This window comes from Talpa europaea, assembly GCF_964194135.1.
Source record: "Talpa europaea genome assembly, chromosome: 7".
Classification (NCBI taxonomy): Eukaryota; Metazoa; Chordata; class Mammalia; order Eulipotyphla; family Talpidae; genus Talpa; species Talpa europaea.
In genome coordinates, this window is record NC_140074.1 from 64,558,211 (window position 1) to 64,570,372 (window position 12,162).

At 51.4% G+C, this 12,162-nt stretch overlaps 1 protein-coding gene across 1 annotated transcript in view; it reads right to left on the reverse strand.

The window, feature by feature from the left end:
* The window catches only part of AKNA (AT-hook transcription factor), a gene marked incomplete at both ends in the record, with an annotated part of 33,195 nt that extends 21,270 nt beyond the window's left edge, over positions 1–11,925 (reverse strand). The window contains 4 exons of the mRNA XM_084237823.1: positions 38–194; positions 5,158–5,232; positions 7,180–8,246; positions 11,676–11,925. Coding sequence (XP_084093949.1) covers positions 38–194; positions 5,158–5,232; positions 7,180–8,246; positions 11,676–11,925 — 1,549 coding nt within the window. The remainder of the gene's footprint in view (positions 1–37; positions 195–5,157; positions 5,233–7,179; positions 8,247–11,675) is intronic.
* Positions 11,926–12,162: the final 237 nt, after the last annotated feature.

A 12,162-nucleotide genomic window follows, 5' to 3' on the forward strand; every position in this document is an offset into this window, starting at 1 on the left:
CACAAGTGTCCTCCAGCCACCACCTCTCCCTACTCACCTGAGGACTCTGAGGCCTGTGGGGTCTCAGCAGGGCCTGACCACCGCTCCACAGAGTGGGGCTGCGGGATGGTAAAGGACATGACCTTGGTCCCTTGGGGTACAGTGCCCAGGTGGATGCTGTGGCTTGGCTGAGGTGGGTCCGAGTACAGGTTCACCTGTTGGGGAGGGGAGGCAAGGGCAGAGTCAACTGAGAGCCAAATCAGATCTCACCTTCATTCACACCATCATTGAGTCGCTCAACAAACAAGCCTTATAAAAATAAATGCTACCTTTTAGTGGAGCTCTTGGGTAGGGACCAAACATTGGGAGAAGGGTTTACACTCCCTAGTATTCTCTAGCCATGCCCAAAGGGAGACAAGGCAGGGACCATTGTCCCCATTTTACAGAAGAGGAAACTGAGATTCAGAGAGGTTAAGTCACTCAAAATCTCCAGTTGATACTTTTTGGGCTGAGGTTTATAAACCTACTTGGACCCCAAATTCTATGGCTTTCTATATTAATTACCATGAAAATAATATAACTTTATAACTCACGTAATAGTTCATATTATTATTTACTAATAAAATTATTTCCAGTAATTATCATCTTGACAAAAACAGCACTGAATGGCCATTCAAGTCAAAGAGCAGGAAAGTGAATGAACTAATGCTAGTTGCAGCAGATCCCCCCTCATTCAAGGATGGATTTCCTATGATGAATAGCCCAGGGCCTGAGAGAGAAGTCTGGAGTCAGGCAGATGACCAAGGAAGACCATTCGAAACTCAGCACTGGGCCATGATCCGGAGCAGGGGCTGGCAAGCTATGGTCTGCTTCTGTGAATAAGGTTTTATTTTACAAGGCCCTGCTCATTTGTTTACATACTGTCCGTGGGGGCTTTCAAGCTCCAACAGCAGGGAGGAGTGGTTACCACAGAGACTGTATGACCTACAAAGCTGAAAATATTCACTCTCTGGCAACCAACAGAGAAAGATTGCTGATCCCTGGCTTCGCCTGTGAGTTCCGCAGAGCCTGGGTCCATTTCCAGGCACTACCACTGCCCACCTTTGAGTCCCAGAGCAGCTGACTAACCTCTTTGTGCATAAAGTGTATTTGATAAACAGCAGCCATCACCTTCAGGTTCATCATCCCTGTCATCACTGTCTCCTTCCTCCCCATCATTATCTCCATCATCAGCAGATTTATTACCATTATCATCATCACCATTGTCATTTGTGTGACCACTGTGGAGACAGGTCCCTGGAACAGCTACCTCTCTCTGGTGCCTCAGTGCCCCTGCCCTTCATGATGTCAGGCATCTTATCTTACTGCCCCTGCTGCTCCCAGGTGAGAGCAGTGGGCAATTTTGGATAAGCCTGGTCGAGGAAGCCCCTTAGTTCTCAGGCAGGCATCCTCTTCCTTCTTAAATTGCTCTTCACGTCCTGATTATGTCAGAAAAATCTCCAAAGTGAGGGACAATGGCCCAGCTTGCCTTGCCCCCCCACCTCTCCCCGCCTCTCTCAGGCCCAGCCTGGAGGAGAACAAAGCTGGATTTTAATAATCCCCTGCCATCTGCTCAGTCCTGCCTGTGGGGGCTTGCCCACCAGCACCCTCTCCTCCCGAGGTGACCCAAATCCTGGGGAGGCCCAGTCACCTGCGTGCTTCCCCTGCTCAGCTCCAACCCTCCCCTAGCTTCAGCCCAACCTGGGGAGCTCCAGGAAGAGACCCCATGTGGCAGGGATCAAAGAGGAGTTTAACTGCAGAGGCTCAGAGCTGGAAGCGGGGGAGATAGACAACTGCAAGCCTTCAGGGGACCTGTCTCTGGGCACTGCTAGGGAACCCCCTAGAGGCTAAGAGCCCCCCTTTCAAGCCAGGGTGTCCCACAGAGCTCCCTGGGGCTGGATGAGCTTCTGGGGGGGGGGGGGCGGGTAATCAGGAGTCTGTGAGGGAGGCAGGCCAGTGCGTGGGAAGTACTGGGTTAAGGAGTAACTGCTCTCAGCACAGATGGGTCTCACAGCCTTTAAAATGCTAATGGGCCCTGTGAATGGGGCAGAAGGGGAGGGAGTGAATAGGAAGTGCTCCCCAACTCCTCCAAACACATACTCCCACCTCTCCCCCTCCCCCCAACTCCACCAGGGACGCCTCAGGACCCACTGGTGGCCATCAGAACACATACTTTAGGAAAGGCAGTTTTATGTCATTTCGCTAACTCTGAGGTACGTTCTGGTCTCCTCTGCCCCCCTGGGTCCCCCTGCAGCAGATGGGGGCGAGGGGCTGGGGGAAAGCATGGGCATCAAGGGGGTGAGATCACTGCAAACTCTGGCCAGACACTGCCAGAGCACAGAGCTGCCAGGCAGTGACTCAACCAGCTCTAGCTTCCAGCCCCATGGCCCCCTAGTCCCTCAGCCGGGCCCCTGGCTCAGCCCCCATCCCCAGCTGGGATCCAGTGATGCTCCCAGGCCAGACTGAGACTCCAGGGTTAACCTCCTCAGCTACAGAACTTGGAATCTACTTGTTGAGTGATCTTGAGAAAATTACCGAGCCTCTCTGTGCTTCAGTTTCCCCAAAGCTAAGTTACTTGAGAGCACGATCAGTGAGTATCACTTATTACTATGGTTATCACCACTACAGCACCATCACTCTGCCTAATCCCTATGCCTCCACCACAGACTGCCCGGGCCCTCCAGGCCCACCCAGGCATGGGAAATGGAGCACCCACTCTGGAATCAGTGGGTTTAATCCCGTAAACTTTTCATCCTTTACCAGTGTGAGATGTTGAGTGAAAGCCATCTGAGTGAGCCTCAGTTTCCCCTTGTTAAGAAGATCAGATGAGGTGACCTGGTAGTACACACTGCCTGGGGCCTGGCAGCATTTCACTGTCCTCTTCCTGGGGGCTCTGAGCTAAGTGAGGGGTTTAGCAGGCCCCTGGGAGGGGAGGCCACGCCCTCCAGCTCAGCCTGAGGAAGCAGTAGTGCTAAACAGGAAGGCTCTAGGTCTCCCAAGTCTTTGGGGTGTGGAGTCTCCAAGGGTCTGGTTAGAGTGACAAGCCCCAGTCAGCTGAGCCCCGTGTCCTCAGCAGCGTGGATGGTGAGCCCTGCCTGTGCTGTTCCTCTAGGTGGTTGTTAGACGGGGGAGCCAGGAGAGTGTCAGCCTGCTTCTGAAAGAGTCCAGGTGACCTGTGCTCAGCCTTCTTTTGAGAACGCTCAGGCCAGGGGCCAATTGGGAGAGAGTGGCTGACGCTGACCCACTGCAGCCTCCTGTGCTGCACACACACGAGACAGTGGTCTGAGTCTCCACCGTCTCCTTGTGTCACCCCTGCCTGTGCGTGTACTGACACACGGGGGCCCAGTAACCTTCCTATTAAAGCCACTGCTCTCTTCCTATTAAAACTACTGCTCCTAGTATATTTCAGTCTCTCTGCCTGTTCTGTTCCCCACTCTGTCTCTGGTGAATCCTCTCACCCCCCACACCTCTGGCCTGTGCTCCAGTTCTTGTATGTATAAATAAACAGATCTTTAAAAACAAACAAACAAACAAACTACTGCTCCTAGTGTTCCCCGACTCTTAGGAAGCACTTGCCAGGTGCCCGGTATGTACTTTCCTTATACCAATCCATTCCCTTAAATGGGTAAAGGAGGGAGGGAGGGAGGAGATGGTCTGAGCCTTTGTCTCCCACCAAGACCTTCTACAGCCTCTGACCCCTGGGGTCCCAATCCCACAATCTATAAGAAAGGGAAACTGGGGGCCTGGACCTGCAACCAGTTCCTTTCTTCTCAAACCTAGCAGGAGTCGGCAGCCATGAGGATGTAGTTTCTCCAGAGGTTGTCTCACCAAGCCCCTCTACTGAGTCTCCACCATTGTCTCCTCATGTCTCTCTCTAACCAGGGCGCTGGAGAAACCACACCCCAAAGACTTGGGAGACCTAGAGGCTTCCTGCTCAGCACTGCTGCTTCCTCAGGCACTGTCTCCCAACTCCCCCAGACCCTTCTGCCCCTGACTCGGGCTCAGCAGTAATGGAAGCTGGAAGGCATCAGACATCGGTAGGGTCAGAGGTTTCCAGGAAGAAGGGTAGATTAACCCCCTTTTACATTCATGCTCAAGGAGGCCAGGCTGGAAGTGACTATCTGTGTCAGAAGCAGGTATGGGAACACAGGACACCCTCAGCTCAAAGGCTGAGTCCAGAGAGTCAAGGTCATTACCCAAGGTCACGGAAGGACCTTGTGGTTGAACAAAAACCCCAGGTCTTCAGTGGCGCCAACTGAAGCTGGGATGTGTCATTTCTGGGGCGCCAGCCCCACACCTCCACATACCCGCCCATCTCTCACACAGAACTCCGAGAACGGGGTCCCTGCATTTTCTCAGTATGGCTGCACCTAGGGAAGTGGAAGCACCTCAAGATAGCTGGAGCAGGTCCCTGAGAGGAGGCTGAAGGAAAGGAGGGTGCATGCCCCTGCAGCTCAGCTCTTACCCCTCCTCCACTGCTGCTTGATGGTGCAAGAGAGGGTAGGCAAAGCAGGAAGTCACAGAGGCTGCAACAGGTCCCACTTCCTGCCTCACCTCAGAAAAGGGGAAGGCCCCAAGCATACAATTTATGGCCTCCTCCCAAGTCAGGGTGGGGGCCGGGCTGGGTGGGGGTAGATGGGTGACCCCCCTCACACTCCCCCTGCTACACACTCAGTCTTCAGTCAGCAGTGAAGGAGAGCATGTGGGGAAGGTGGTGGGGAAGGAGAAGGGGCTGAGCAGAAAGGCTGTGCTACTCCCTGCAGGCTCAGAGAGCTCAAGGAACTGCCTTAAAGTCACACAACTGGGGAATAATGGAGTCAGCAGTTGAACCCATTGGGTCTAACCCCACATGTGGCTCATCTCGAAGGAGAAAGGTTCTGGTAAAATTCCTGGGCACCCTGGACTCTAGGATTCAAGGACATCAAATTTCATCAGTGGTATGGAGACTGAGCCCAGAGAGTCAAGGTCATTACCCAAGGTCACACAGGGACCCTGTGGTTGAACAAAAACCCCAGATCCATAGGAGGCAGTGGCCCCAAGACTTTGGGATGTGTTTCTGGGATCCCAGTCCCGTACTTTTACACCGCCCACTCCTGGCCCCTGACACCCCCCCCCACCCCCCCCCCCCCCCCCCCGTACCTTGGCCCCAAGGCGCAGCTGGTCGATGGTGTTCTCAGCCTCAGCATACTTGGTGAGGAGCTTGTGGTAATCCTCCTGCAGAGAGGGAGAGCAACACAGTCACAAGGCCAAGCTCCTTGCTGGGAGAACGCTTGCAGGGAACCCATTCCCCAAAGGGGTCTTCTGGGCTCCTCAGATTAAGAGCTAAAGGAAGCAGACCCCTCCAAGATCATCTGCAGTGCAGACCCCCATGGCCAAATTCTGGGGTGTCAGAGGACAACTCCTCTACCACCTCCTGCCATCTGGGGACCCTGGGTCAGCTGACCTTGATGCACAACTTCCACCGTGCAGGACCACAACTATTGTCTGGACTCCCTCCCATTGCTGGCATCTCCCACTGCTCTATACCCAGTGCACAATGTTCTATAAGCATTTTTTTAAAGATTTATTTATACAAGAACGGGGTATAGGCCAGATGCATGGGAGGGTGAGAGAATTCACCAGAGACAGAGCAGGGAACAGAACAGGCAGACTGACGAAATACACTGCTGAGGGGAGCAGTGGGAGAGACAGGAGAGGTCTGCCACACCATGTGGGATTCTCGCCGGCCGACTGGCCGGGATCTAACCAGCGCTGCAGAGGCTGCGGACAGCTTCACAGCACAACTCAACTGCCTGTGCCACCAGGGGAGGCCCCTGTAAGCATTTCTTAACAGCAGCTAGAATGAACAACCTAAGGGTCTCTTGGTAGAAAACTAGAAGGCTTGAAAATCACAGATGTATCTGGTGAAATTCCTACCTGCCTTAAGTAAAACTGAAGAGCTTCATAAAAACAAGTCATTATAGGGGACAAGCAAAAATAAATGTCCTTAGTCATCTTTGAAGGATGCTAGGGAGCGGAGACATTGCTCTGAAAACTGGTCATTAGGAGAGAAGCAAGCATTTCTCCCGTCTCGCCCACTTGAACAAGACCTTGGTAATCAAGTAGGTGATGAGGAGAGGTTTTCTTTATAGAAGATTTTCAGCAAATAAATGCAGAAAAAATGAGGGCATTAGGATACTGGCCTTTTGTTACCCCCATGAAGGGCTGGCTGGAGGGAGATGGCCACATGTGACCCCTCATGTTGCCCATGGGAAACCAGGGGCACCACCAGTGAAGGAACCACCAGTGATGTGCCCTTGCCAACCCCCCAACCCCCCATTAGCTCATCATCTGGAGGGGAAATAAACAGATGGTTACAACGCAAAAAAGCCTCTCACTCTAAACCTGCCCCACGCAGGACAGGAAGGAAGACATGAAGATGCCAGGGGTATAGCAGCAGAGTTCAGAATATGGGAAACTCTGCAGCATGGAACTGGTTTCCTCTGCAAATAAATAAATGACAAGGATGAAAGAGATTTGAAAAAGAAAAAAAAAAGTGGGAGAAACTTGAAAGGCACATGGACTGAATACAAGATAGAAGCCACGTTTGGATCCTGCTTCAAAAAACTGAAACAAACAGGCCATTTATGAGGCGCATGGGAGATCTGAGCACGGACCGGATAGGGGATAATAGTAAGGCGCTGGTGTCCACTTTTGAGGACGATGACGCGATTGTGGTCACGTTAAGACAGACTCCTTATTCCACCAACACTAGAATATTTTGGGGTAAATGATTTACATGCCTGAAATTTGATTCAAAATATTCCAGCAGGATGAGTGGGAAAGGGGTAGATAAAAAGGCCATAGATAAAAAGGGGCTGGGTGGTGGGGATGGTGGTATGCGGTGAGGGGTGGGTTCCTCACATTATATTCTCTCTTGAATACGTTCTGGATTTTTTTTCTAGAAGGAGCTAAACAGACATGGACTATTGTTGCAGCTTGAGGGCAATCACTATTCCTTTTGAGCAAAGGGTTTGGGATTATTTCAACCGCTGGGGGTACTACCCGCCTCCACCAGCAGGGGGCTCCTGGCTCAGCCCTAGGGCCCCCCAACCACTGTGGCCTCCAACCTAGGCCAACAGGTGCCTTGATGTGCTGCCTATAGCAATGAGTCACATTCACCTGGAGCTGAAGGACCAGTCTGGTGGCTTGTTCAGGCGTCTGGAATTCCTGGGGTACCTTGGTGACAGGGTGGGCAGGAGGTGGGTCTTTTCCCAGGCAGGTTTCCCCGCTGCTCAAGAGTACCTCCCGCACAATCTCAGCGGGCGATTTGAAGATTAGTGGCTTGGTGGGGCCTTGAGGCCTGCTGTGGCCCCTAGCCTTGGGTGGTCGGTAGCTCTCATCTTTGGGGAACCTCACTCGGGGTCCCACCTTGGATAAATCAGGGAGTGGGTGGTTCAGCCGCCCCCGGCCATACTTGGGGACATCAGAAGCTGAGTGGCTAGCCAGAGTGGTTCCCTGCCTGGGTGGCAGCCTGCCCTGATGAATTTGTCTGGGTCGAGGATGATTCTGAGGGCTGATGGAGCCGGTGAATCGGGAAGGGAGAGGCTTAGGTGATATTCGTGTCCGCTTCCAGGCTTGGTCCCCAGACTGAGGGCAGGAGAGGCTGGTAGTTTCTCTCCTCCATGTATCTGCAGGACTCTCGGGACTCTGGGTTGGGGATGCTGAGGAGTCCCGGAATTCCGTGGCAGTTGCCAGAGTAACGCTTCCTCCATTTCTGTCATCTAGGTTTAGGTGGTGGTGACTGGGACTCGGTGGTAAAGTTTCTGCCAGAGCAGCAGGCTGGGGGACATTGGTCTCTTCTTCCCAGGTAGAACCAAGGCTGTCGCAAGGGTTGTCGAGGCTCACAGTTCCACTGCTCCAGGACCTTGCAAAGCTGAGGTCAACAGTTGGGTTGACCTCAGAATGTTCTGAAAGTTTGTCTCCATTGGCTTGTTTGCCAGAGGCCACCCGGTCTGTGGTCTGACCCCATCCCACGGTCCTGGGGCTGCCGTTTTCACTGTCCCCCGAGCAAAGGTAAGTCTCATACCCCAACCTGGGGGGGCTACCTCCAGTTTCTTCAGTCTCATTATCTCTGAGGGTCTCAACTGGCTCGTCTTCAGTCATGTCTGGTTGAGGATCCTGCTGAGGGAGCCAGTGGGGAGGCGAGCAGGAACTTCCTGGGCTGTCCACATCCTCTGGTTCGAACTCTGGGAAGACAGTCATAGTTTAGCAGAGACCAGGCCTGGGCTTACTTTGTAACATTACCCAAGTCATTGCACCTCCTGGACTTTCATTCCCTCATCATGTGGTGGTAACAGGAATCCCAGTAACCCCGCCCCACCCCCCAACTTGGCCAACACCTCCCAGTTGTTTTCAAAGTTGTTTTTTTTTTTTAAAGATTTTATTTCTGTGTATGCATACAAATACTGGGGTGTAGGACCTCCCTGGTGGCACAGCGGTTGAGCGCTGGGTTGCGAAGCTGCCCACAGCCTCTGCAGCACCGGTTCAATCCCCGGTCACCGGGGATATTATTAACAATAATATTTGACTCATGGCACGCAGACTCTCCTGCTGCCCGCTGCTCCCCTCAGCAGTGTATTTCATCAGTTTGCCTGTTCTGCTTCCCGCTCCGGCTCTGGTAAATTCTCTCACCCTCCTGCGTTTCTGACTGTACCCAGTGCTTGTATAAATAAAAATAAATAAATCTTTAAAAACAAAAAATGGGGTGTAGGTCAGAGGTTTTGCGGGGGGTGAAAGGATTCACCAGACACAGAGTGGAGAGCAGAACAGGCAGATCTACTGAAATACACTGCTGAGGGGAGCAGCGGAAAAGACAGAGTCTGCTGTGCCATGTGGGTTAGCTCCCTCACTGGGGACCATATTTGTGCTGCAGTAGCTGCTGATAGCTTGATAGCGCTGAGACTTTAACTTCTGTACCACCAGGGAGGCCCTGTTTTCAAAATTCAAACCTCAAACCCAGTTGTCCTATTTCAGCAAATAGCAATATTGTTCCGTCCAGTCTCATAAAGCAAAAACCTGGGAGGCATCCTTGCCCCTTCTCTCCCTAAACCCCATGATTCGATCAGTCACCAAATGCTGTCATGATTGCCTCTTGTAAGAGCTCTCAAACTCACTTGCTCCTCTAAAGTCCAGCATCACCTTTACCCAAGCCCACCTCCTCTTCTGTTTGGATTACTGCAGTAGCCACTTAATCACCAACTCAATGTTCACCCTCATCTGAAAATTCATCAGTATCTTCCTATATTATTTCTAAGACAGCTGAACCTTTGATGGAGTCTGAAGGTTCTCTCTACCTCCGCCCCCTATTAACTCTCCTGATTCATCTCTCTCCTACAGTCTTTCTCTAGTCTAACTGAGCCACATTTTTCTCCAACCACAGGACTTTTCCACATGCTGATCTCTCTGTCAGGATCCTATCTCCCTCACTTTGTCTACTTCCTCCTATTTGCCCTCCAGGCATTAGCCAGACCCTGACTTCATCAAGGAAGTCGTCCCAGATCTCCCTAATTGAGTCAAATTTTCCCTTTATAAGCTCTCTTAGGGCTGGGTACTTTGACTTTGTCATACTTATCACAGCTACAGTTCTCCATTTATTCCATGAATGTTTGTTGCGTTCATATTTTCTCCCCTACTGTGCTGCAAATTCCATGAGGGCTAGCACACCCTCTGTTTTTGTTCACTATTGTATTTGCAAAGTGGGTGCTCAATAATATTTGACTGAATTGGGAAAAAATAAAAAAGGGAAGGGAGCAAGGGAAGACAAGGTTTGCAAAATTCCTAGGAAATGAATAGTTGCTATTATTATTACATAGTTGGGGTTCAAGAAACATGCACCCATTCATCTATTTATTCATCTACACACTCATCCATCCATCATCTACTCACCCATTGATCAAACTCTTTTCAATCGTCCATATATTCAGACCCATCTACCCACCCACTCATCTACCCATCACCCATCCATCCATCCATCTATCCATCCATCTTGCTATTCACCCACCCACTCACCCATCTATCACCCACTCATCCATCTAGCCATCTACCTATGCACCCATCCTTACCTGTTCATCTCCCACTCACCCATCTACCCACCTATCTAAACACCCACTTACCCGTCCATCACTTATTTACCCATCATTCACACACCCACCCATTACCCATTCACCCCTTCATCCATCCATCTATATAGTCAATGTATATTGAGCACCTACTCTGTCCTAGACTTTGTGTCAGTCTTTGGCGTAGATCCAAAGTTTGATGAGACACAGTCTGAGTAGTGCCAAGCACAAACTCTCTGCTCTGGACAGATGCACCTTTATCATAACCCCTATCTGCTCCCCCTGCTTTCCCTGCCCCAGCACCTCTACATCTAAGATCACTCAGGGGTTCAGAGCAGTTCTGGATCTGGAACCCAGGTCCCAGCCATGCAGGGGAGTTTGTCCTTACAACTGGGGGTCATGCTACATGGGGGAAAGAGAGTGGGCTTTGAAGCTAGGGACCCCAGCCCCTCTCTGGGGCCATGGGCTGCCAGCTGCCCCTCTAGCAGTGCTTACTCACACTGGAAGCTGCCTCTCCTAACAGGCAGAGGGTGGTGAGGTGGAAAGGAGACACAGCAGCTCCCTGCCCAGGCTGTGCCGGGCACACAGTAAGGACCCAGGACATGGTAGCTAGCAGCTGTTGCATCACAGGTGGGGTTACCATGAGACCTCAGGAAGCGATGCCTCTGTCCTTTCATCCCAGTGCCTCCCAGTCACCACTCCCTGGAGGAGACCTTAGAAATGGCTCCTGGAAGGGTAGCTGTGGGTGAACCTTGCCTTAAATGGATCTGGCCTGAGGACCTTGGGGTCATGGCACAGTTACTACCTGCTGAATGGTTGCCTCAGCACTTGCCTGAGTCACAGAATCCTAAGACGGTAGCATTTCATTCCTGTCTTCTCAATGGAATTATCACTCTCATCTCAGAGAGGGGGAAACCAAGGTTCAGAGAGAGGGACTCTTGTCTAAATTGGTCTCTATGCAAAGGGAGCCAGTTACTGTAGAACACCAGGGATGCCACCAATCCCTCTGTCAATGGGATTAAGAGGAAATGGGCCCCACCATTTAAATTACCAAGGATAATAATAAATCAAGTGTGTGGAGATGTACCAGTGGCGTCCATCTCTGTATTATTGATAATAGCAAAAACTAGAAGTTACCTAAATGCCCCACAGTAAGAGACTAGCCCAACAAATTAGACTATCCACACCATGGAATTCTCTTCAGGCATCACGAAGGACTTGAAGGCTGTTTGACAAGCTGGGGAAGTGTGTCTATTAAGTTACATTATACTTGTGTCTATGAAGCTACCAAAAAAGGTTACAATACAGTCTGCAGAATCCTGTTGCATATTTGTGTTCTATTTGTGTGTGTGTGTGTGCGGATATCTAGAAAACTGTTTTAAATTTTTCCTCTTTTTGCTTAAATTTTCTGTCATGAGCAGTATTTCATTTAAATCTTTGAAAATTTTAAGTTATGAACTTCATAGATTTTAATTTAAAAAATTTCTAAATTTCCCTCCCACTTTCCACCTCCCACCAGGAGCTGGGGTATTTGGGGGGGCTGGGTGGTAGTCTCACCCTCTCCTGTAGACTCAGACTCAGAATCCTGGTGCCCCTCAGGCTGAGGGTGCTGGTTCCACTCCAGTGACTGCAGGCGCTGCTGGGCCCGGCGAAAATCCTCCAGGAGCTCAGGGCTGCTGGCATTGGGAAAGGGCCTCTCTTCTCCCCAGCTGGGATCGTTGTCTTCGTCCACCCAGGCCCAGCGCCGCCGGGGCGCCTTCCCCAGGCCTGGCTCGGCCCAGTGGACTTCTGTTCCCGAGCTGGCCATCGGGCCTGGCCTGCACTTCACCTGGGCCACTTCATCTGGCCACTGTGAGCACCAGAGTCACCGCTGGTTCCTCTCAGCTCCCGCCATCCTACCTGTGGCCTATGAGGGACACAATCAAGGGACAATATCAATCCTCACGACCCTCTTTTCTTCAGAACAATAAGTTACCAGCAGAAACTGTGGATTCAGACAGCCCTGGTATAGCTCTGGGCTCCCCTCGTGGAAGTTGTGTGACCT